Consider the following 25416-nt stretch of genomic DNA (forward strand, 5'->3'; position numbering starts at 1 on the left):
AGCGAGAGTACGAGAAATCAAAAGATAACTCAATACATTAAAGCCAGTATCAGTATCATAACTGAAAAGATGGTATAGCCTCATGTTTTGTAGCCTTGTGATTTTTTGTTTGTATTATGCACAGGATTGTCGAGATCCGTTACCTGCCATATCTTCTATCATGGTCTAAACAGAAAGAATGCCTGATGGGTTTCTTTTAAACATTATGTCAGAAGTAGAAGCACCAATTAAGTGGACTATTGCAGTACAGTAGTCAGTTTCATGCGCATTTGCTTACCAGGTTGCCTAGCTCAGTCGTTTGTTACTGTGCTACAACAGAGAAGAGATATTTCCTGAGTCAGTGTTCTTTTCAAACAATCTTAAAGAATGCACCATTAATATTTGTTATTTTTATGAAAATGTCAATATTTATGAATAGTGAAAAATTAGTCTGATACCTTAACAAGGATTCGTTTTGGGCATTTCTCCCCTCCCCTCTTGATATGCATCAACATTAAACACATTTTAAAATTACACCACCAAAATAGCATTACCATTTATTATAACATGATATAAAACAGGATGTGATATGGACAAGGCATATTAACACTTGTAATTAGCATTTAATAATTATAGACTCTGCTCATTGTACGCTTATGTACACAATGAACATAATTACAATTTTTACAAACAATGGGGTACTGAATATTAAGCCCTCTACATATTGCTTTGCATTTGAGCTATATGGCATAGTGGAGCTGAAACAAATCCTCCACAAAGCTTGTATGAAAAATTCACGAAAGATAAAGAACATAGAGAAATAAAAAAAACAGTGGAACAGTTTTCATTTTGCTGAGAGCAGTTTGGCAGGAACTGCATTCATTACAACATTAAGTATAAATAGTACAGCAGATGGCATTACCAAATAATAGCATTATTCTGCACCAGTACAATGGCACTGCAATCATTGAAAATAGTAACAAAACAAATATGAATCCATTTCCTACTGTATATCTTAAACTTTAGTGATTTCTTAAAAGATATGGCAACAGTTACAAGTGAACTTAAAGTCAGGCATTAAATTAAACATACTACACAATTTAAAATGCAAACAAAATTCTAACATGTAAACCAAATTAAGATCCTAATCACCATTTATGCTAATGTACCATGATCTCTATATATGGACAATTTAAAAAGAGTAAGTTACAAAACTACCATGAACCAATACATGCTCCTGAAGTAAGCAAAATATCGGTATTATATCCAACAAAATGGTATTTCCTATAAGGAGTGTTTAATAGTGAGTCAAGTGTCGCACTTGCTTGAACTTCTGTGCTCTGGTGCACTTGATTTCCATACACTGGTGCTGTCTTTTGAAAGCAGTCCCATAGCACTTCTGACTGCAGTCAAAGTCCTTCAAAACTGTGTTGCATGGATTACAGCTTCCCTTTGTCAATGGCTTGAGCTGCATTATCAAAAAGAAAGTCATTTAAGTTATTCAATGAAATATATTGTTCAATATACATCAAAACTCATCATAAAAGTACAAATCTTTTTAAAGCAACTCAAAATGATCAGATTAATAAACTGGAATTGCCGCAATTAATCCCAGCAATGTTGTCCAAATATTTTTTCTTTAATATTGCTTTTTTAAGAAAATCCACTTTATTGATTTATTTTGTAACAACAGAATCTAAAATAAAAAAATCATCCCTACAGTTACTAAATATATGACAACTGAAGTTTGATTTCATCATTTACATTGTCTTCTGTGCTGTTTCTTTTCACATCTTGTGGCACATCGGACGGCACTTTTACCATTTCCATAACATTTGACTATTTTTTATGAGGGTGAGTTGCTAGCTCGATGTTGAACCCAGCATGGATGGAAAGTGTGCAAAGAACCGGCTGGACTCTCTCGGGACTACTCGCCTCGAAGTCCGGTGCTGATGCCACACCACCACCAACCGGCTACATGGTCTTGTACTTTATCAGAAAACTCTCTCTTCCTAACAAGTGCCAAGAGTAAGGTTCAATTATTCCTAGATATAAATACATTTCACTATCTAATCTCATCCATTCATATTTTCTTTAATATTCTGACCTTGCCCTCCATGATTCTCCTATTTAAAATCCTCATTTTTGTGATGTTTTGGTTTGGAACTTTTTAATGTCATATTGGCATTCTGACACTGAACTTGTAAAGGCATGTACTCTTGGGTTGTCATTCGAAATATGGGTAAGATCAAGATTATTGATGTTTGCCATGCTTGTCAGAGGCTAAATTTTATGTTAAAAATATCTCCTTGTAAACCACTATATTATCACAGAGCATCAATAATGTTGTTTCCCTGACCATCAATGCTCACCTCAATAGACCTTAATCCAATAGTCTTCAAAATCCCAACCCTATTTTTACTTAAACCTGAATATCTACAATCACACTACACCAGGGAATAAAATATTTCAATTTGCTCATTCCTCATTCTCATCTTGACTTTTTTCTTTCCTTGTATAATCTTTTGTAACTCACACACAGGATACCTCTATACATCTTGTCACCAACAGTTCACAGTGAAAAGACAAGTGCCTCTTTTTCATTAAGAATGTACAAGCCCCTCCAAATTCCATCCTCAGAAGGAGTTAAAAAAGTTTGTAGCTCCTCTGCTTCTTCCATGAATGGAAGTTATTCTTTCAAGGACCAGATATGAATCATATTATTTCAAGAACCAATGGCAGGAGAAACTTCTCAACTAACCTTTCTAGCTTTGAAATTTTCTCTGTCACTATTTTTTTTAATGGTCAATGTAAATAAACCAGGCTAATTACTAGTGAGCTGAAGTGATGATTCTGGCCTTTATTACAATTGCAGTACCTGTTGGAGTAAAACTAAAGTCAGATAATCCTGATGTAGCAGACCATTCTTAGAACTGGAGCAGACTTCAGGATTTAGTATAAAACTCAAAACAACTGAATGAGAATTAGCACAAAGAATACAACAGGGTAACAATAACAGCACTTTCAATTAAAACAAGCAGAAAAAATTTTGTACATACATTGTTCAAGTGATGAAAATGAGTGCTAAGTTGGTAAAAGAAAAATAAATTAAGCTTACTTTTTTCTAAACCTCATACACACATGAAATGAGATCCTTCAGTGAGCTGTGGGTGTGATGGAGATGGAGATTTTGGGGATTGTGGTGGAGAAAGATTATTTTCTGAAAAGAACAGGGAATGTGAAAAATAAACAAACATGTTTAAAAAAACATTGACTTACGATTACAATAAAAAACACAACAGTTCACTAAGTTAATGTTCTTTCATTATATACAATGTAACATAAATGTCAAAAAATCTCCAATGATTATTATAGTGAACTAGCCACATTCAATGACAAGGCTAGGAGATAACACATTTAACAATCACACACAACCCATTTTAAAACATGAAGCAAAATTATGACTAATTAAAATCTCTAAATTGTACAAAAACAGAAGCAATATTCACAATGTAATAAAGCTGCAGCCAATAGCAGAAAGATGGATAAACTGCAGTGTCAATGCATAATTTGATATTTATTCTAATCACTATTAGAATTGGCCATATTAGCTACGTTCTTATCTTTCCAGTAAGGAAGTGGCAAATGTGGATGAGAACAATGCATGCTTACAGTGGTGCTAGAAAGTTTACAAAACCTATAGAATTTTCTCTATTTCTGTATAAATATAATCTAAAATCTTATTAGATCTTCATATAAGCTTTAAAACTAGATAAAGAGAACCCAATTAAATGAATAACACAAAAATCATTATACTTGTTTATTTATCTATTGAGAAAATGATCAAATATTACATGTATTTGTTGGAAAAAGTATGTGAACCTTTACTTTCAGTAACTGGTGTGACCCTCTTCTACAGCAATAACTTCAACCAAACGTTTCTGGAAACTGTTGATCAGTCCTGCACATCCGCTTGGAGGAATTTTAGGCCATTTCTATTCACAAGAACTGCTTCAACTTTGGGAGGTTGGTGGGCTTGCATGAACTGATTGCTTCAGGTCCTTCCACAACATTTCTATAGGATTAAGGTCAGGACTTTGACTGGGCCATTTCAAGATACAAACTTACTCCTTTTTAAACCATTCTGTTGTTGATTTACTTTTGTCTTTCGGATCATTGTCTTGTTGTATTATCCAACTTCTATTAAGCTTTAGGTGACTGACTGTTACCGACATTCTCCTGTAAAATGTCTTGATACAATTTTGAATTCATTGTTCCCTCAATAATTGGAAGTTGTCCAGGCCCTAAGGCAGAAAAGTGGCCAAAAAACCATGATGCTTCTTCCACTGTACTTCACAGTTAGGATGAGGTTTTGCAGTGCCCCTTTTCCTTCAAACATAGTGGCGTACATTTCTACCAAAAAGTTCAACTTTTGTCTCATCTGTCCACAGAACATTGTCCCAGAAACGTTGTAGAACATCCAGGTGCTCTTTAGCAAACTTGAGACGTGCAGTAATTTTTTTTTGGATAGAAGTGGTTTCCTCCGTGGAGTCCTTCTATGAACACCATTTTTGTTCAGTGTTTTTCTTATAGAGGACATGTGAACAGAGACTTTAGCAAGTCATAGACATTTTTGCTGTTACCCTTGGGTTCTTTTTCACCTCTTAGTGTGATCTTTGCAGGATGCCCACTCCTAGGTGGAGTAGCAACAGTACTGAGTTTCCTCCATTTGTAGACAATTTCTTTTAATGTGGACTGATGAACACTCAGGTCCTTAGAAATACTTTTGTAGCCTTTTGCAGGTTCATGCACCCCTACAATTCTTCTAAGGTTCTCTGAAATTTATTTTGATCAAGGCATGGTGCACATAAACAGATTTTTCTTGAGAGGAGCAGGGCAGCTACCTGTGCAACCCACAGCTCCAATCTCATCTCATTGACTGGGACACCTGACTCCAAATGGTTTTGTAGAAGGCATTACCCCAGAGGTTATATGTAATATTGGATGATTTTTCCTCAATAAAAAATGAACAAGAGTAATACTTATAATGTTATTTATTTAATTGGGCTCTCTTTATCTAGATTTAAGACTTGCGTGAAGATCTGATCAGATTTTAGGCCATACATATGCAGAAATAGAGAGGTAAGCAAACTTTCTAGCACCACTGTATGTACCAGGCAAAAGTGGAAAATAGTCCATATATTAACACAAGGTGTTGCTCCACCTACCTTAACTAAGGATTCAAAGCAATTTTTGAATGAAATTATTAACTTTGAAATGTTAGGAAAATTACATAATTTTGCATACGCAAATTTTAAAGTATATTTAGCATCTGATATCAAACCCTTCATCAATAAACACATAGCAGAACTGTACTAATGCAGAAAGCACTGCCAGTAAAATGCTATCAGCCCACAATGACACTTTAATTCAAAATACAACTTCCAACACATCTCAATATGCCTACAATCCATGTGACATTCTTACTTTTAATATCAACTTTCTGGCTTTTCATTGGCAGCTTGGCACTAATTAATGGTGCTAGAACTTCAGCAACATTTTGAAAAACTCTGTGACCACATCTATTTTAGCTCAAATTCTTTTAACATGTTGGGTGTCACAGAAAGTTCCTTCAGAATTTTGTTGTAACAAGACCTGAATAAAAGCTTGATGGGTGAAGAATATTAATTTAGGAGGAAAAAAAGGGACACATATGCTAACATAAGGGGCATTAATTCACATAGGATGCACCTGGAATCCATACTGAGAGCTCAAGAATAAACCTCGGCCTTACATTTTATGTCTATTTATTTTAATGGAAGCAAAATTGAAAAGGAGGAAAGTTACCAAATTTTTGAAGTGCGCCTGTCAGTACAAGTTCTGTGTGTACACTATAAATTTTTAAAATTGACATTAGACTCATTTTCAAAAAATTATATGGTTTGAAAGAAAATTAACTGAAGTTTGAATCCTGCATTTTTAAAGCTCTGATGAACCCTGAAAAGATGGCAGAACTTTGACAATGACCAAATCCAGAATGATTCATAAAGTGTGATTTCAAATTCAGAGAATTGAATGTAGCTATTAGTTTAACTATAGCAAAGACCAATGTGGTTAAAATTCTCAATTTTTTTCTCTTTTTGATGAATTGGAGAACGTATGTATTGTGTTTATATGAAACCAGATATTTGGGCAATACACATGCAATAAAGACCAATAACTAGATAATGTTTGCTCGTGTCAAACAAACCCTTTCTGATCTTTTATTTGTGAATAGTTTTAAAATTGTTGTCAGAACTATTATGGGAAACTTATGGCTATATAAGTTAAACATGAAATAACTGTGTAGCTATTATGTAAACCAAGCATGTGCTGATGTTTTTATGATTATAATCTTTGGTCTTGTAATTAATCAAGATACAGCAAAACTGAGACAATGCATTAAGCATTTCTTTGTTTAAGTGGCCTTTCTGCGCAATCAATTTTATGATTATTATTTTGTGAGAATCAATTAGTCACAATATGAGAAAGGCAGACATGGTAGTTGGTGTGAATGTAGCACTGATACAGCAGAAACAACTGAACCGACTGGGGAGTACAGAACAATTGTAAGTGGTCACAGAAGTTTCACATAAGGAAAGCAGATTTGAAATTGATGGGGTTTAAAACTGAGCGGAACTGGAACTAGATCTGACAAACAAAAGTTGAGAGGTGGTATACTCTGAGATTGAATAAGTATAGCAAAAGACATTTATGAAATGGATTCGTGGACAGATAGTTTACAGTCCCAAGCAAATAAAGAGCATAACTCAGAGCAGGATGAAGGATTTCCAGGCACTATGAACTGGGACAGCACAAATCAAATTTTTCTGTGGTATCTTTTATGCACAAGTAACTTTGGTCAACAATATTTATTATATACAAGGGACACAACTTGTAAAATGGAGTCTAGAAGAATTAAAATTGCACAAGAAGCCTTTTTAATGCTGGAATACTGGAAAATATGCTGGAATTAAAGTGAAATTATAATAAATTTGAATATGTGTTATTCAACCAAAGATGTTTGTGAAGATGGGATGCTTAATTCCTTGAAGGGATAGTTTATGGACACTGTTCATCAACTAAGTCATTGTTCACATAGAAGAGCACTAAACTAAAAAAATTAACCAATATTTAGTAGGTCACAGTGAGCAACTTTGAATGCCTGATCCAGTAACTGGGATTCATTGAGGATGGAATATAGAATAAACCTCTGTGACTCTACAGAAACAAAGGTGCCAAAGCAGGGAACCTGAAATTAACATCGAGAATGTGAGTAACACACACAAAATGCTGGAGGAACTCAGCAGGCCAGGCAGCATCTATGGAGAAAAGTACAGTTGACATTTTGGGCTGAGACCCTTCGGCAGGACTGGAGGAAAAAAGCTGAGGAGTAGATTGAAAAGGTGCAGGGAGGGGAGAGACAAATACCAGGTGATAGGTGAAACCTGAAAGGGGAGGGATGAAGTAAAGAGCTGGGAAGTTGATGAGCGAAGAACACAGAGGGCAGGAGAAGAGGGACTCTGTTAGTACAGGACAGAAGGCCATGGAAGAAAGAGAAGTGAGGGGTGAGGAGCACCAGAGGAGGCGATGGGTGGGCAGAAATAAGGTGAGAGAGGGAAAGGGGGATTGAGAATGGTGAAGAGGGGGGCATTACCGGAAGCTCCAGAAATTGAATTTCATGCCATCAGGTTGGAGGCTATCCAGACAGAATACAAGGTGTTGTTCCTCCAACTTAAGTGTGGCCTCATCATGACAATGGAATGGGAATGGGAAGTGGAATTAAAATGGGTGGTGACTGGGAGATCCTGTTTTTTCCAGTAGATGGAGCATAGGTGCTTGGTGCACTGGTCTCCCAATCTACGTCTGGTCTCACCGATATACAGGAGGTCACACCTGGAGCACTGAACACAGTATATGACCCAACAGACTCACAGGTGAAGGGGCAGTTGTAGCACTTTTCCGCATGCAATGATAAGTGTCAGGAGGGAGATCAGTGGGGAGGAACAAATGGACAAGGGAGTTGTGTAGGGAGTGATCCCTGCAGAAAGCAGAAAGTGGGGGAGAGGGAAATATGTGCTTGGTGGTGGGATCCTGTTGGCGCTTCTCTGAGCACCTACGGTCGGAGAAAAAGTGGGCTCTTCCAGTGGCCACTCATTTCAATTCCACTTCCCAATTCGATATGTCCATCCATGGCCTCCTTCACTGTTGTGGTGAGGCCACACTCAGGTTGGAGGTACAACACCTTATATTTGGTCTGGGTCACCTCCACCCTGATAAGTGAACATAGATTTCTGAAACTTCTGATATTGCCCCCCCCCCCCCCTTCACCATTACCCATCCCCTTTTCCCACTCTCACGTTATTTCCTTCCCACACATCACCTCCCTCTGATGCTCCTCCTCCTTTTCTTTCTTCCATGGCCTTCTGTCCTCTTCTCTCAGACTCCCCCTTCTTCTGCCCTCTATCTCTTTCACCATTCAACTTGCCAGCTCTTTATATGACCTCCCCTTCAAGTTTCACCTATCACTTTGTGTTTCTCTCTCCCCTCCCCCCATCTTTCTAATCTACTCCTCAGTTTCTCTTCTCCAGTCCTGCCGAAGGATCTCGGCCTGAAATGTCGACTGTACTTTTTCCATAGATGCTGCCTGGCCTGCTGAGTTCCTCTGACACTTAATGTGTGTTGGTTGGATTTCCAGCATCTGCAGAGTTTCTCTTGTTTATGATAGAGACTGTGGGAAAACCTTAGCAGGTCAAATGCATTTCTGTAGATAGAAACAGAATTGAGGTTCTTGATCAGTGATCTTTTATCAGAATCTAATGTTCATGGGGAACAATACTACTTGAAAGGAACGGCACTGAATTTATTTCAAAGGGCAGGAAAGAGTGCAGATTTGAGAACTGATCCCCTGTAGGCCCTGTATGATCTTCGTTCTGTTAAAAAAAATACTTTGGTGTGTACGATGAGGAAAGATGGGATAATGATTATGAATAGATCACAAAATTTTATAATTAAAAATGGATATTGATGCAAGTTACCATCAGTCTTACTCAAGTAGAATGGAGAAATATAGAAATTAAGCAAAATCCTTTTTGTGGTTTCTACACAGTAGCCAGCTGCATATACGTAGGCCACTCAGACTGTAATTTTTTCTAAAACCACACAGGAAGCAGATACAGAATAGTGATAACACAGTGTAGTAAAAATGATCAATATTACAGATCACATCGAGTTTGAACTACCATTAACAGAAAATTATAAAGCAGTACATTAAAATACCAATGCAGAGTTTAGGTGGCATTTTCTGATTTAATACTTACTCTACATGGTTCCTGTGCAATAAAACAACACATTATAACTATTGGGTTAGGCAAGGATGGAAGAATAAAATTTTGTAGTATTAATGTGTGTTCATGTAATTGCTTGACTCAAAGCTGAAGCTTAACCTACCTCTTACAAGTTTGCTGCTTCTTGGTGCATCTGTAGCTACTTCATTGGAGATAGTAATCAACCTTACTTCTTCTTCTGCATTTTCCTCATCAGTGTTGGTTTTGAGGTTAATAACTGGGGTTACAGTTTGCACACTAAAAAGAAAAGGAAGTAGTAAAATTTTTGCCAATTTGAGGACTTTCATTTAGATACTTGGCCAACAAACAGTTTATCACATGAACTGCATCAATGAGCAAATTTGGGATGTGCTCTTCAAACAAGAAGCAAATTCTCAAAGTTTTGTAGCAAAAACATTCAATTCAAAGCCAATGTCATTTTCTAAAAGCATTTATCAATGAATACAAGCAAAATAGACCTGACATAGAATACACTGTTTGGAAAATTTAGGAAAAGATATTGTTGGAATACCCAAAACAAATAAAAATTGATGTTATTGAAACCCAAAAAAAACCCCAACAATTAAGAATACTAGAAATACATTGGAAAAATTCTGCTCAAACATCTGGAGAAAGAAATAGAATGAACTTTCTGTGACACAACTGTCATCAGAAATGGGAAAAGTTAGAAATTAAATATGATCTAAACTGCAGAGAAAGGGGTAGGCATGGAGATAATAAAGGAAATGTCTGTGACAGGGTGGAAACCAGAAGAGAATGTGGTCAACGAGCAGTGGTGGTGCTGAAGGAAAATCATGCAGGCCTGTAACTAAATGACTGGACTATAGGAAATGTAAGAAGACCAATGAAAACAGAGGACAAGAACACCTGTTACACAAAATGAAACTCTGTTCAATCTGCAGAGGTGAATCTAGGTTTCAAGTAGATTGCCGCTCAAATTCTGTATCATTTTCCTATCTTTCTTTGAATTCCTATACTATGCAATGAAGTCAGCTGGAAGACATTTTTTTCCCCTGATTCAGCATATTACTGCCTTCAGCACGTATCAGAGAAAAATGACCATTTCTGATTAAAGGTCACTGATTTACAGAATTAACTCTGTTTCAGTCTTCACAGATGGTGCATCTCCTGCTCAGTATTGTCAGCATTCTTTCTTTTGATTTCAGATCGATAGCATCTGCACAGACTTATTTAGTTGGTTTCTATCTCATGGTCAAGCTTACTTTTTAGCCTCCTCTCATCTTCATTTTAATTCATCTCTTATTTAGATCTTGAAACAGAACATCTACAACTAACAAGCCTTCACCATGCTCTCTATCATCAATGTGTCATTTACTATCTCCTTGTCTTCAACCATCCTACACACTCTTGTTCTCTCCATTCAGTGCACACATCTACACAAAGCCATACTTATTTAGGAAGAGAAAATACTCTGCTACTCAGTGAAGCACATTCTACTGTATTTTTTTCTCTAAATTAGCACTGTGCCTTCAAAATACAGTGGATTCTGGTTAATTGGAACACATCAGGACCAATACGTTTTGGCCCAATTAAGCAGCTGCCCCAATTAACCAAAGTTTCATGGAAATATAGTAGTTACAAGGTATAAACCAAATATCCGGACCTGACTTGCACTACCTTACTTCCCCTTTTCTATTTTCTAATTATGATTTATAATTTAAATTTTTATTATATTTACTATGCTTTGTACTTCAGGGAGCGCGAAGCGCAGAATCAAATATCGCTGTGATGATTGTGCGCTCTAGTATCAATTGTTTGGTGACAATAAAGTAAAAAAGACAAACTCACATTTAACTGAACCATAACGTATGTATTTAAATGAAATACAAAACAAATTAGAGCACTACCAATACCTCTACAGTACTATAACACTGTATTAGTTCCTAATAGTTATTGATGAAGGAGTTATCTGCAATGTTCTTTCAATTGACTGTAAATTAACAAAATCAACGTAGACATGCAATGGGCTGCCTTCATATAATGCTTTAGACTAGGGGTTCCCAACCTGTAGTGGCATTGGTCCATGACAAAGAAAAGGCTGGGAACCTTTTATGGTGTTAGATGATTGTATCCTCCAAATCTTGACTTACATTTTAACATTCAAGATGATTGTCAATACCTTCAAATTTCTTAATAATTCCTAACTTGTCAAAGTAGTGAAATAGTTTCATTTTTACTCCCAGCCGTTTCTGGAATCTCCAAGCCTGAATGCTTGAAACCGTGGTAAGCAAAACAGTTCCTAATAGTCTTATTGTTTATTTCTCAACAACCATCAGTGACAAAAATCACAAACACGTGCAACTGACGGTATTTAAAGACTGATTGCTGTAAGCACAGTGTAATATCTAACAGCCACGCAAGCATATGCGACTGACACTACTAGAAACTGCTTGGCAACAGTCTCCTGCTCCAATTAAGCAGTATAGTGCACAAAATAAACAAAGAATCCTGGCTACTTTCTCAAGTTATTTTTTGTTCTTTACATACGTTATGTACCAAATAAGCAGCTGCCCCAATTAACTGATGGCCCAATTAACTGGAATCCACTCTATTGCAAATACGTTCCTTATACTGGACAGGCTACTAACGCAAAGATTTTGTCAGTTTTTAAGTGGCTATCAATTCTGCAGTACATTTGCCAGTGAGAACTTGATTTTAATGTATCATGGGAAGATTTGCTTGATGCACTATAACTGATTAACAGCAAATAAATTGAGCTCAGGACTACAGAATGGAGGTAGCCAATTAGCCAATTATTTTTGGCCTAACTATAAAAGAGCTCTCCAATTAGTCCCAGTAACAGCAGTTATCTGCTATTACTCTGCAGTCTTGTGCATTCTTGTTCCTTTTTACGTATACAATCAACTTCTTTTGAAAGTTACAGTGGAATCAACTTTCAGACAACGCATAAAGTATCGTCCAAAGTTAGCTTCATCAGACCTTTCGTTCTTACCAACTATCTCAATTCTCTTTGATTCACAGCAAATAAGGTTATTATATCAAATCTACTCTACAAAATCAATAAATTCAATCTCTCTATTAAATTTATCCTTTATTTTCCTTCTCGACTCAAATGCAAAAGGTTTAGATCTTATGCTCATAAATTTTCTCAAATTTCTTCTCCAAGGCCTCAGCCTTCTTTTTCATGTGTGGCATACATTCCAGGTGGGGCACTACGTTTTATAACATTTAAAAGTAACTTACATACATTTGTAGCCTTGCCTTTGTTGACAAAAGGAAAGGTCTTGGAACAAGTAGATTTTATTTCAAGCTTCACATTACAGGTCACTTTTTACATTTAGTCTACTTAGCCAATTAAAGGGGGTCTTTAAAATCCAAATTTTAAGAGAACAGGAAAGCATTTATATCACACTTTTCTCAACTTCAAAACATCGGAACGTACTTTACAGACAATGGCATGTATTTGAAGTGCAGTTACTTGGGGCCAAATTGAATAGCATTCATAAGTATGTGCTGGGAATGCAATGCACAATTAAGTTCAACACAATGCAAGCAGCAATAACAGTTCCTGCCATCCTTCAACACATTTCATTGATCAGCCCACACTAAGCGTGCTGTTTTTTAGCTTTAGGCCTGTAGTTAGGTAGTTATGATTATGCCTGGCAAGGTCTGTTATGGCTAGAATTAGTGAGAAAGTTATTTCAGCTTGCTGGAAGCCAAGTTGAAAATAAGCAAAAGCTGGTATTAAGTTATTTAGACTGGCTCTCTACTCATTGGGAGAGGAAACCCACCAGATTTACATTCAAGTGTAAGTGAATAAGGGTTATGAATCTTTGGTTAACTGCAGTAAAGGCATTGAAGAATTCGATACATTCAGACATCTTCCACTTCACATTCCTCCAGTCCACTGCTCCATGATACGTTTGAATACAGGATGCACGTGGTGTCAAACCAAATACCTCTCACTTTCCTTCAACAGAACTCTACTACTTCACTCTCTCTGGATGGTGAAGAACTCTAAGCTGGCCAGACAATAATGCAACAATATATGGACAAAGATGACATTTGATCTGACATTTTCATTATTGTGGAGAATAACTTGGAGACAGAATCTGCATACATTAAGTCACAGGGCAAAATTAAGTGGTAAATCGGGGCCAGTTGTCCACAGGGCAGAAGTTCTGCTACAGAGAATTCAAACAATGATTTTATTAAGATAACCTACAAAGGTGGTTAATATGTGTGCATAATGAACAACTTGATAGGTTGGCAGGCCTAACAGAAAGCATGTACGCAATGTTAAGAGGCCCCACGAAATGTAGCTCCAACCTTGCACAGGATTATACATGGAGCTTGGAACCTCCACCTCTGTCCACTGTAAAAGTTGAAGCCAACACTCACAGACACAACGCTTACATAGCAGGCCAAGCTTCAACCACTGGAACACAGTGAGCAGAAGCATCAAGGCTTTGGAGTACACATGGAAGACAGGCACAAATGGAATGCACAGGAACTAGTAGTTAATGTTTGTCATGGGTGGGTGTATAATTTTGATTTGGCATTGAGTTTGGTTTTATCATTGTGGTCAGACAGATATTGTTGATGGTCAGCAATAAAGGACATAGGAACTGAATTAACATGGAATTGGACCATTTCCAAATCTGTTAGTTAGAAGATAGCTGTTGATATTGATTCCTCTTTCTCCATCTCCTGCTCCACAGCTGCAAGTACAAAGGTTGAGCGCAGATCATTGACAGGTCATAACATTTACACCAGACAAGCACAGCTCTGGATACTCTACTACTTAATGCAGCATGCTCGAACAGTGATCTAGACGGAACGGAAGTTTAAATGCATAAATAGTCGCTTGAAGAGGTTGTGGGCACAACATATGTCTCACAGTAACAGGACTGCAGTGAACTGCGTCAGATAGTAAGACTTTAAGCCTCTTTTTGCAGTGCTTCTCTAGACTATCTATTCCTATGGGACAACCTACAGTGACCTGGTAGAATGTAATAAATTCTTTCATTTTTTACACTTCAGTCAGTAACATACCTGCTTTTGATTTCTATTCCATCAATAGTTGTTGATTTACTCATGATTTTGTTAGGACTTGGCATTTCTGTTTCAGCTTCATTGCACCTCTCAATCTTGAGCTCTTGGCTTGGAAACTGTTGAATTGCAAACACAAAGATTGGTTTTAAAGATGTCTAAAGCGTGTCAATAATTTTGTTTATTAATCTGAGACCTCGGGAAAGGTCTCAGATTTGACAGTCATGAAAATAGAGAGAACCATGGAGACAAATAATGGTTGATTTCCATTAATTTGCTGGGTCAGAATGGAGGAAATGAAATGAGCTGAGCATGCAAAGCATCCGACTAGGTTACTACAGCTGGCTTAAAACATTACCATGAGCCTCATTAGTATTATTTGGGTGAGCCTAATTAAAAAAAAAGGATGGATGTGTTTCCAAATGAATGGCACTGTTAATTTTTGATAATCAATATTTGGCCCTTTGTATCAATGCAAAAATTATGTCGGTCTCCATGAGATATTCCCTTTGCCAGCAGAACTTTTATGAATAAACACTAAACTTCTCAGTTTCCTTTCCAGAAGTGTAAGACCCTCCCTGTTAACATCAAGTGAAATCAAGCAACATTTTACAACTTCTTATATTTTATTTCTTTCAATTATTGACATGCCCAAACTTGACACATCTGTTCCCTAAAATTTATGAATTACATTGCAGTCTATGAAATGACTGCTATGAAATACAGAATGAAATGGTGAGAGATATGGAGCATAATTTTATTTGAACTCACATCTTTCCTGCTTTCTGACTGCTGCTGATTTGACTCAATGTTCCCTTCCTTTAAACGGGCAATTTCTTCTGCTGCAGTTTCTGGATGTTGATCGTAATTATCATTTCGAACAGCAGCTTCCAAATCCTTAATATTATTTTCAACTGTTCTATTTCTGTAAAGCTGAAACAAACAACATCTATGCTTTACTGTGGAAAATGTAGCAGGTTCTTAGACCAGCAGTTCAGAAAGCCCCAGTGTTATCTAGAGCACAGGCTCCAAGAGTATTTGACTCAGTTTAGAAATAAAAAGCAGTAATGGTCACAAGTGTAGCTGCTGGATAAATATAAAAACTTAACTAGTTCACTAACAGGAACAGTTATTATCCCTCAACCTTCAGGCTCTTGAACCAGTGTGAATAACTTCATTCAACTCAACAGTGAACTGATTCTACAACATATGGACTCACTTTCAAAGTCATCACAACTCATGTTCTCAATATTATTTATTACTTACAGTATTATTATGTGTTTTTCTTATCTCATTGATTCTATTATGTTTCTTTGAATCTACTGTGAATGCCCAGCCCACAAGAAAATGAATTTCAAGGCAGTATATGCTGACATATATGTCATTTGCATTAGAGAGGGTGCAGAGGAGGTTTATCAGGATGCTGTCTGCATTAGAGAACACGTCTTATGAGGAAAGGATAAGCAAGCTAAGACTACTCTTTGGAGCAAAGGAGGATGACCGCTGACGATAGAGAAGAATCAAGTGATGTGAAGGAAATGATAAGATAATAAGAGGCATTGATAGAGTGGACAGGCAGAAGGGCAATGGCTAATAGTGAGGACCCAATTTTAAGGTGATTGCAGAAAAGTATAGGGGGGGTCTCAGAGGCAGGGTTTTTTTTTACATAGAATGCTAAGTACAGGGAACACACTGTGGGGGTAGAGGCAGATACATTAGGGACAGTTAAGAGGGTCTTAGGTAGGCACATGAATAAAAGAAAACTGGGAAGACTGTATAGGAGATTGATCTCAGAGTAGGCTAAAAGGTCAGCACATTGTAGGCCAAAGGCCCTGTACGGTGCTGTACTGTTCTATGTTACAAAGGTGCCATATTTCACTCAGTTTCCAACAATTGGACTGTGTTGTCACACTTTCCCGCACCAGCAATCACTTTGAATTTAACACATTTTCCCACTTACAAGTTTGTATTAATGTCATGCTTAACTGCCTGCATAAAGATATGGCTGTCTTGGGGAGGCCCCCCTAGAATGGACAAATTGGAGATGTTTCCTATCAGCATGTGACCTCATATTTCTCTGCCTCTCATGGGTGCTATGCCTTCAGAGATGGCTTTGCAAGACAACACCAACAAGGGGAAAATAACTGGGAGATTATAATCAACTTTGACTTGAAGATGTATGCAATCATTGTCAGAATAATATGGCAGCTGTGACATCATTTTAAGTATTTTGCAACCATGTGGTATACATGATTGAGGTCATAACTTTTTTAAGCAGAAAGCATAATTTTTAACATCCAGTGGCAATAAAACATGTTAACCTGAGCATCAGTTATGCTATCTTTTTTCAGGTAAAGCATGAATAGCAATAACAGCAACTGCCACCTCTGTGTGACACACTATTGCACATTGAAGGGACGTTGTTGTTTAAAATAAGGAACAATCTGAACAGTGATACTGTCTTAAGAAAAGCCATCAAATAATCCTTAAATGGAAAATTATGAAAAATTATGAGAATTTGTGCAGTTTCAACCCTCAAACCTTTCCCAGTTATGTGGGTTTAATTTTCTTATATGGCTGATACTGATCACTTGAAAGTTCTGCACTTTAATTTTGAGGGCCTCAAAATGCCCTCGATGACACATGCGAAGCCTTGCCTCAGATACATGGGCTTCCACCTGCTCCACAGGGCCATTTAAAACAAAACTTCAACAGTGGTGCAGCAAGCTGCTGGCTTTCAGTCTGCTTTTGTACCCTCATTTCAACCCCATATGACCCAGTTTTATGCAACCACAAAACAACACCCTTCATACATGTAACTGAACAGGAGCCACTAGCATTCCATGCTAATATATTTTAATTACCATAAAATACTCAACGGAACTTCACATCGCAATGAAATTTGATATTAAATGAAAAAAAGTGAAGCTATTGACTTTGTTACCATGGAACTGGGCCCCGTGACTCACCTATTGCTGCAATGATATTAACAACTTCAGTTTCAAATACAGTTTAGTTATATTTGTCACATGTACATGGAAACATCGAAACATAGTTAATTATGTTGTTTGAGTCAACAACCCACAGACCAAGGATGTACTGGGGGTATCACATGCTTCCGGTGCCAACACAGCATGCCCATAAGTAACCATAGCATACATGTCTTTTGGAACGTGAGAGGACACCAGAGTACCAGAGGGAACCCACATGGTCATGGGGGGAAGATACAAACTCCTTACAGACAGTGGTGGAAATTGAACCCAGATCTTACAGCTGGTGCTGCAAAGTGTTCTGCTAATTGCAATGTTACTGTGCCGCCCCGATTTATAAGATGAGAGAAAAGGAAACCAGGGCCGGGAAGAGTATTGCCACTTCGCAACACAACTTGAAAGAAACAACACAAAAAAGTACAAGAACTCTTTATAGAATGTCACAAATAGCACTTTTACACTACTAGTATTACCAAAAACTAAAGTTAACTGATCAAATGTTACTTCTTATCAGCAAACCCAAGACTTAGCTGTTCAATGTTACATTTACCAATTCAAGTGAGTTACACTATAAAGCTATTAACATGCTTCTCTAAGAACTTTTACATGCAGACACTGAACATAACAAGTTTCTAATTGAGACATTCTGTGGCTGGTTTGGAAAACCCAACAATTCAACAGAAGTACAAGACTTTTTTTTGTCCATTCCCAAAGACATTGTTATTTGTGCTTGGTAATTAGGTAAATCTCAGCACACTTAATGGTTTAAAAAATGCACCACAGCAGCTGCAACCTGTGAATGGCTGAAGTGTTTCAATAGTTAAATAAATATGCCATCACAAAAATTCGCTCCACAATTGTATACTCACCGTGCAGGAAAGAAAGTGGAGGGCACCCTGCAGAATGTTATCCCACTAAAATTCTACAATCATTGTCTTATTGAAAGACACCAATTTATTGAATGCTCTTTCCCACAGCAACTCAACCCCTCCCCCACAAAAGCTTGCTTTGTTACGACATAATGATTACAACTTTACATTTATTAGATGTGGTCCCTGGAGGGAGCAGGATATATGGATTAAGTGGAATTTTTGACATTTTCACTTAATGGTCTTTGTTCTACTTCGACAGAATAGTCCTTAAATTATGACCAATCTTAAGTTTTACTGACATCTTCATCCAAGAAATAAAAGAAAGACAAAGAGCTCCACAGACATTTTTTTGAGGGGCAATATTAATACAACTATACACTATTTTGGTCATCAGCCCTTAGCTGATATAGGTGTGTATTTGCTAAAGATACTGCAGTGCTATTGAAATGTTGTAATTGTCCTATGAATTATGATTACCCTCATTAACTGGCCATATTATAGAGAAACAGCAGGAAGCATCTGTGAATAATAGTTTCCTTGCTAAGTACTGAATCGTTGACATGAGAGCTTTATAATTTTTTCTATCCAGTTCAAATTCTCAATATTTCATATTTACGTAGCACTTTAAATAAGATATCCCAAGTTGATACCTAGAAATTGGCATTGCACCACACTCATGAGATATTGGAGGAAGATGGACATTGAAAGGAGCATTCAAAAGTAGGAATGAAGTGTTAAGAAATCTCCAGACTTAGGGAAAAAAATCACCATGCTTCGGTCAAGTTGGGTGAGCAGAGATATGTCAGAGGCATGGAGGGTGAAGGAGATGACAAGAGATGGGAAAGGGTGAGGCCATGCATTGATTTGAAAACAAGATTGATAGTTTTGTCAATGCATAACCAGAAGTCAATGTAGGTCAGATTGGCTTTGGGGTTGATGGGTTAATAGGCCTTGATGGGAGTTAACAGTATGGTATTTTGGACTGGTGAAGTTCATCGATGTGTCCTATCAAACACTGCAATTGTTTGGCTATTAAAACTATTTAATAAATGCAGATTTCAACCAGGCCAGAAATCGAATTCAATATAGAAAGATAAGTATCAAAATAATCTGATTTATTTTTGTACTGTTTCTCCAGGGAACTGTTCCACGCAGACCAACTTTTGTTTAGCAAAATAATGGTGCTGTTAATTACTTCAGCCACTAAGCTCCAGCTGCAATGGTTTAAATTATCAATTTATAGCACAACAAATTCTTGCTGATAGGCAGTTTTCTAAAGGCTTTGCTTTGGCTCTGTTACTGAAAACTGAGTCACTAATCCTTATCTTACTTCATTAAGTGATATAAAAAGGTCAAGGGTAAGGAATTCTATTTTCTTTTCAAATGTGTCTCTAAACTGATCTCTTTTATCCACTAAATTTCAAAGTGTGAAAGAGTTTTTTTCCTTGAAAAATATCTGGGTTTTCAACTGGACAAGCTTCACTTTCAGCAGCCAATCTTTTCTAAAGAAATCATTATGAACAACCCATTCTAGTAAAGATTATTCAGTCTCAATGGGAAATTCATATGGGGCAAGATAGAAATGCAAAATTGTTAACTATCATGCAAAAATAGAGAATCTTAACCTTTTGAAGATAGGTTGTGGACCATTTGGGAGGGACGAAATATTAAAACACATGAAAAATTCTCGTTTGAATCCTGTATTATAATGCTACAAAGGGCATTTAAAATCTGTTGAGTCATCGTAGTACATAATTTAGTAGGTAAACATCACAGTCACGGTAATTCCCAGACATCCAAAACCAATTTCAAATTACTGCAGAGTGATGATATCAAAATGCATAAAGATTATTTCAATTACTCAAAATTCTGCAGGGGCTATTCAGATTTAGTCACTAACAAAGTCAGACCAAAGTCAGCAGAATGCCTGGCTCATCAAGAAATCTAACACCACGGTGCAGTCTCCTAAACAAGTTATGGAAAAATCAATACAAACAGAAGTCTTGCAAAAGAAAAGTACTGTAAACATGAACATAAACATTAAGTTTTAAATGCACAAGTCAGTGGGACAGGCAATATCTGTGGAGAGAAGAATGGAATTTATGTTTCAGGTCAATGAACTTTCCTTAGAAAACTGAAAAAAGACATAACAAGTTATTTGTTAATTAAGTTTCGCTCTCTATGGATACTGTCTGGTCAGCTGAGTACTTCCAGCATTCTCAGCTTAAATGATAAATGGGGATTTATTTTTTTTTGAAACACAGGATGTTTAGAAAGTTAGTTATTGATTAACACAGTGCAAGTTTAGATATTCCCATTTACATATTTGGATATATAGTTCTAAGTAGTTCATATTATACACCTTATTTCAAAAGAACACAAGCAAGCTTCTTGCTATGTGACAAGTTAGGAACAACCTTTCTCATTAAAAAATGTATTACAGAGTTTTCTGAAGACAACTGGGAATAATACCTGTGCCAGATGTGCTCTCCACTGTACTAAACTGACTCTGCAATTTGCCAGCATCTGTACACTTGCCTGATCCAGGGTTTAAGATTTCACAGCCTACTGTAGGGAGTTCACTTACTTCTCAATTTCTATCATTCTTGATTCCAAGGAGAAAAGATTATCATTGTTTTCCCCCATCCAGTTTATCCCCAAAGAAGCTGTCCCCTGGTTCTGAGCCAAAGCAAATGCATATATCTGTAGAATACAGGCCTGGTGAATTTCATCCAATTCTTGTAGGCAATTTTTTTCTAAAAATGATGATAGTTCAAGTTCAACAAGATAGAGGTGCAGATTCCATTTAGAACTATTATGGAGAAGAGGAATTTAACTAGCTGGCCCGAGACATGTGGATAAATATATAGATGAATGAGATGGATATGAAGGTTCCATGATCCTGATCTTGTAAGCACAAATTCAATTTATGGCTAAGTATTTTGTGGTAACAAACTAAATGTTTGATTATTTTTTTTTTAGAATATATACTGAGCATCTCAGTACAGGCTCTTCATCCTACAATGTTTTAACCTACTCCAAGATCAACCTGACACTTCCTTCCCACATAGTCCTCCATTTTTTTTCCCTTTCATCCATGTGCCTAACTAAGAGTCTCTTAAATGACCCTAATGTATTAGCCTCTACCGCTACCTCTGGCAACACATTCCACACACCCACAACTCACTGTGTAAAGAACCTTCCTCTGGTATCCCTCTATACTTTCCTCCAGTCACCTTAAAATTATAGCCCGTCATATTAGGTATTGGGAGAAAGGCGCTGGCTGTCCTCTCTGTCAAAACTTCTTATTATCTTACACACCTCTATCAGTCACCTTTCATCCTCCTTCACTCCAAAGAGAAAAGCCCTAGCTCGCTCAACTTCTACTCATAAGATATGCTCTCTAATCCAGGCAGCATCCTGGTAAATGTCCTCAGCACCCTCCCTAAAGCTTCCATATCCATCCTAAATGTGGTGGCCAGAATGGAAAACAATACTCAAGTGTGGTCTAGTCAGAGTTTTATAGAGCTGCAACATTTCTTCATAGCCCTTAAACTCTATATCCCTTCTACTGAAAGCCAGGACATCATAGGTCTTCTTTACAACCCTATCAACTTGCATGGCAACTTAGAGGGATCTGTGGACATAGACCAAAAGATTTATTCCTCTGTTCCTTCACATTACTAAGAATCCTGCTATTAACCCTGTACTCTATGCCTGTCAAGTAGGAGTTCTTGTTCTTCTTTGAACATGTGCAGCTTCCCCACTTGAAAGGGATTGAATACGCCCACCTGAAGGTTTTTTAATTGGATTCCACCCAATGACCAAACAACTTTTCCTCTTTTTTTCTCCTTTTATTTTTCGCAAGTGCGGCAGTTTGATAGTTCCGTTAGTTCCATTAGTCATGAGTCATAAGTCTAGTCATAAGTCAGTCATTAGTCTAGTCATAAGGTGAAAAAACTGGCTGCTTCTCGGACTTTGTAGACTAATTCGGACCTGCACCTCCGTTTCTTTAATGGACCGTTATGTTTCCAAACTGGGCGAACACTCCCAAAGGTTCATGAGCTCTTCTTAAACCTCGCGCTGTTTCCGAGAACACCTGCGCGCAATGATCCCCGTGACGAAGCTAGCGCTAACCCAAACACAGTAACAGCAGTGCTCTTTTCCATGAAACAGTCTCTCAAGTTACCGGTATTTAAAGTTCAGTATTTTACCGCAGATTCCAATGCTGCTCCCAGACTGCGGCTGTGACGCTGCGGGGTCCCCCCCAAATGTTCCGGGCAGAAGCAGCACTCAGGCAGTGGGTTCCATCCGGTCTATCAGTTTTTGCTATCACTTTTAAATTTTATTTTCTTTTGCCTCTAGGTCCCAATACTTTCTAGAAACTTTTGACTTGACAATGCCTTTAAATATGACCTTCCAAAATGTATCACTTCACACTTCTCTGGATTGAACTCCATCTGCCACTTCTCACCCCAGGTCTGCATCCTATCAATGTCCCATTGAAATGTATGGCAACCTTCTACACGGTCCACAATGCCACACCATCTGCAAACTTACTAACTCACCCAAGTCACTTATAAAAATCACAAGAGCAGGGGTTCCAAAACAAGTCTCTGCAGAACATCACTGGTCAATGACTTCCATTTAGAGTATGTTCCATCTAATACTGCCCTCTGCCTTTTGAGTCCGCTCAGCTGTTTCCTTGGATCCTATGCCTATTGCAGCCATCTTCTCCGACGCTATACCTCCCAAAATCATACCCATAATTGCAGCTTTAGAACTTACTGAGTATTTGTCCATAGGATGAAGAGGCTTTGCCTGGTTGTTTTCTCTTGACAGATTCTTTGCCGGAGATTGATCTTGTAGGGCTAATAAACTTAATCCTTTCCTTTTATCTTTTAGAGAAGCCTGCTGATGGCGTTTTATCCTCTCGAGCTGCTCTTCAACACTCATTCTAGGTCGTGGACCCTCTGCCAGGAAAAGCTGCTCGACTGCACTCCTGGGTCTTTCCTGCAAATTTAGCAAATTAGCATTAATAAGTCTGCATAACTGTTGTCTATACTTTGGATAATACTAAACACTTAAAGAAATAAAATAATCCCTAAGTGTTCTGACTTGTAAGAATGATGCAGTAGTAGTGCTACTGCCTCTCAGCTCCAGCAACCCAGGTTCTAACCTGACCTCTCAAGTGCTGTCTGTGTGGAGTTTGCACACTCTTGCTGTAAGCCCACGGTTTTCTTTCACATGCTCTCACCATCTACCAAGCTGTCCACAGGATGTGGGAGATAAGTGGCCTCTGTAAAATGCTTCTAGTATATAATGAATGATAGAATCTCTGAGGAGATGGGAGAATAGTTTACAAGGAAATCTGATGAAATAATGGGACTGGTCTATGAACTGGCATTGGCTCACTGGGTTAAAATGGCCTTCCTCTACATCATAACAAAATACATGTACATGGCATTAAACGAGCAATAAAATAAACCAGAACAAGAAAATGAATGTATCATACCTGGATGCCAAAGAGTTTGATTTTGTAGATAAATACAAGCAGAAGAAGTAATTACAAGAACCACATAGTTCTAAACACACAGTAAAGAGATTTAAAAATAATGTTCAGTTAAAACATTAAATATTCTATCAAAAGAAAGAAAAATTACCGAAGTTGCACTAAATTCTAGAGTTCTACACTGAGGTTTACTCAACATTTTTAGGGTACACTCTATATACTTACCACATGAGGCACAGTTCCATCCATCTTTCTGTGCTTCCTTAATGTGACATACGATGCAATTGTGGAAGATTCACTAATTGGAGACTTGCTTCTAGGTGGAACGATCCCAATTGGAAAAGACAGGCCTGAACATGTAGAGAATGTAAATAAACTCTCTAAAAATTACATTGACATGCAACAATGTCTGGCGATAAAATGCACCTATGATAAATTTGTATTCAATTTGCAAACTGTCGCCAACTATCACAAATCCATAAATAAACACAGTGGCTTAATTTAGTTTAAAAATATTAGCTACTAGATGGAGGTATTGTTACTTCACAAGTGCAAAAGAAATCAGAAATTGCTCACGGGAGCACAGGCTCACTTGATCAGCATTACGTAGGGAAGTGCTGAACTACAGTATTCGTAGTCCTGGAACCAAAGCACTCATAGTAATGTACCCACTGAATTGAAAACCAGACATCCACTTCGGTTGCTCATTGCAGAGTTGCGAAGGGAAGCTGGTTCTAACTGCTGCCCTCCACTAGCAAACCCACAGCAGCAACACAGTGTTACACATTGCCATATGGTTTAGCATGGAGTGAACCACCAGGGCAATTTGCAGATGCTGTCTGTGACACCTGGTCAGAGACAAGAGGTTCTGCAGATGCTGGAAATTTTTAGCAACCTAAATAAAACGGTGGAACAACTCAGTATCTATGGAGGGAATCAGTATTTGGGACAAGATGTGTGGTATATGCTGCCTTTTGCTAACTCCCCACTGATTAAGGAAGAGACTCCCAGCTCTTCTCTCACTGAGTCAGGTGAAGTGGGGGGGGGGGCTATCTGTGGGCAGCCTGGGTTACAGCGGGACTCTGCAGGAGAGGAAGCAGGGTTTGGTCGCAGGACAGAGGGCTCCAAGTTGCAGGTGGGCAAGAGTGATAGATCGGGGGAGGCCCTGCCTGGTAGACTGGAAGTATCCACAGTAGTGTATGAACCTGGAGAGTTAGGTGAGGGAGTACGGAGGTCTCAGAGAATTAGGAGACCACCAGATAGGCTGGCCTACGTAGCACCAGGGGAACAGAGTGTGACCCCCTACTGATTTGGGGAGCTATGTCACTGCCTTTTAAACCTGGATTGGGCTTTGTGTTTTGCAGGAAAGGTTGGCGAATTATCTCAATGTCATGAGGACATAACTAAATTTGGTGGGGGGAGAGTGTAACATGCTGTAAGGTTTCGCTGCTAGTGTAATGTTCTCTCTGTAATGTTTCACTGCTAATGTAATGATTTCTTTGTAGCAACAATGTTTGGGTTATGACTGGAGATGACTGGGGCTTTGGAATGTATATTATCCAATGAGGGGGATGTTGTTCTTTCTTGTGAGTCTGAAGAGAGATTTTCATGGTTTTTGGTCAGCGAGAGAAGAGGAGGAAGAT

General features: G+C 37.8%; 1 protein-coding gene across 12 annotated transcripts in view; it reads right to left on the bottom strand.

The window, feature by feature from the left end:
* Positions 1-502: 502 nt before the first annotated feature.
* Positions 503-25416, bottom strand: part of plekha5 (pleckstrin homology domain containing, family A member 5) — a 294707-nt gene continuing 269793 nt past the window's right edge. For 11 of the 12 annotated variants that reach the window (XM_073066153.1, XM_073066148.1, XM_073066154.1 and 8 more), the window contains 7 exons: positions 23999-24123; positions 23050-23274; positions 15171-15332; positions 14403-14518; positions 9469-9602; positions 3098-3199; positions 503-1447 (listed from right to left, as the gene is read on the bottom strand). In XM_073066153.1, the coding sequence (XP_072922254.1) occupies positions 3111-3199; positions 9469-9602; positions 14403-14518; positions 15171-15332; positions 23050-23274; positions 23999-24123 (851 nt within the window). In that variant the 3' untranslated portion in view covers positions 503-1447; positions 3098-3110. The remainder of the gene's footprint in view (positions 1448-3097; positions 3200-9468; positions 9603-14402; positions 14519-15170; positions 15333-23049; positions 23275-23998; positions 24124-25416) is intronic. The other variant, XM_073066142.1, reaches the window with a different exon arrangement.

Source organism: Hemitrygon akajei, chromosome 14 (assembly GCF_048418815.1).
Source record: "Hemitrygon akajei chromosome 14, sHemAka1.3, whole genome shotgun sequence".
NCBI classification, from domain to species: Eukaryota; Metazoa; Chordata; class Chondrichthyes; order Myliobatiformes; family Dasyatidae; genus Hemitrygon; species Hemitrygon akajei.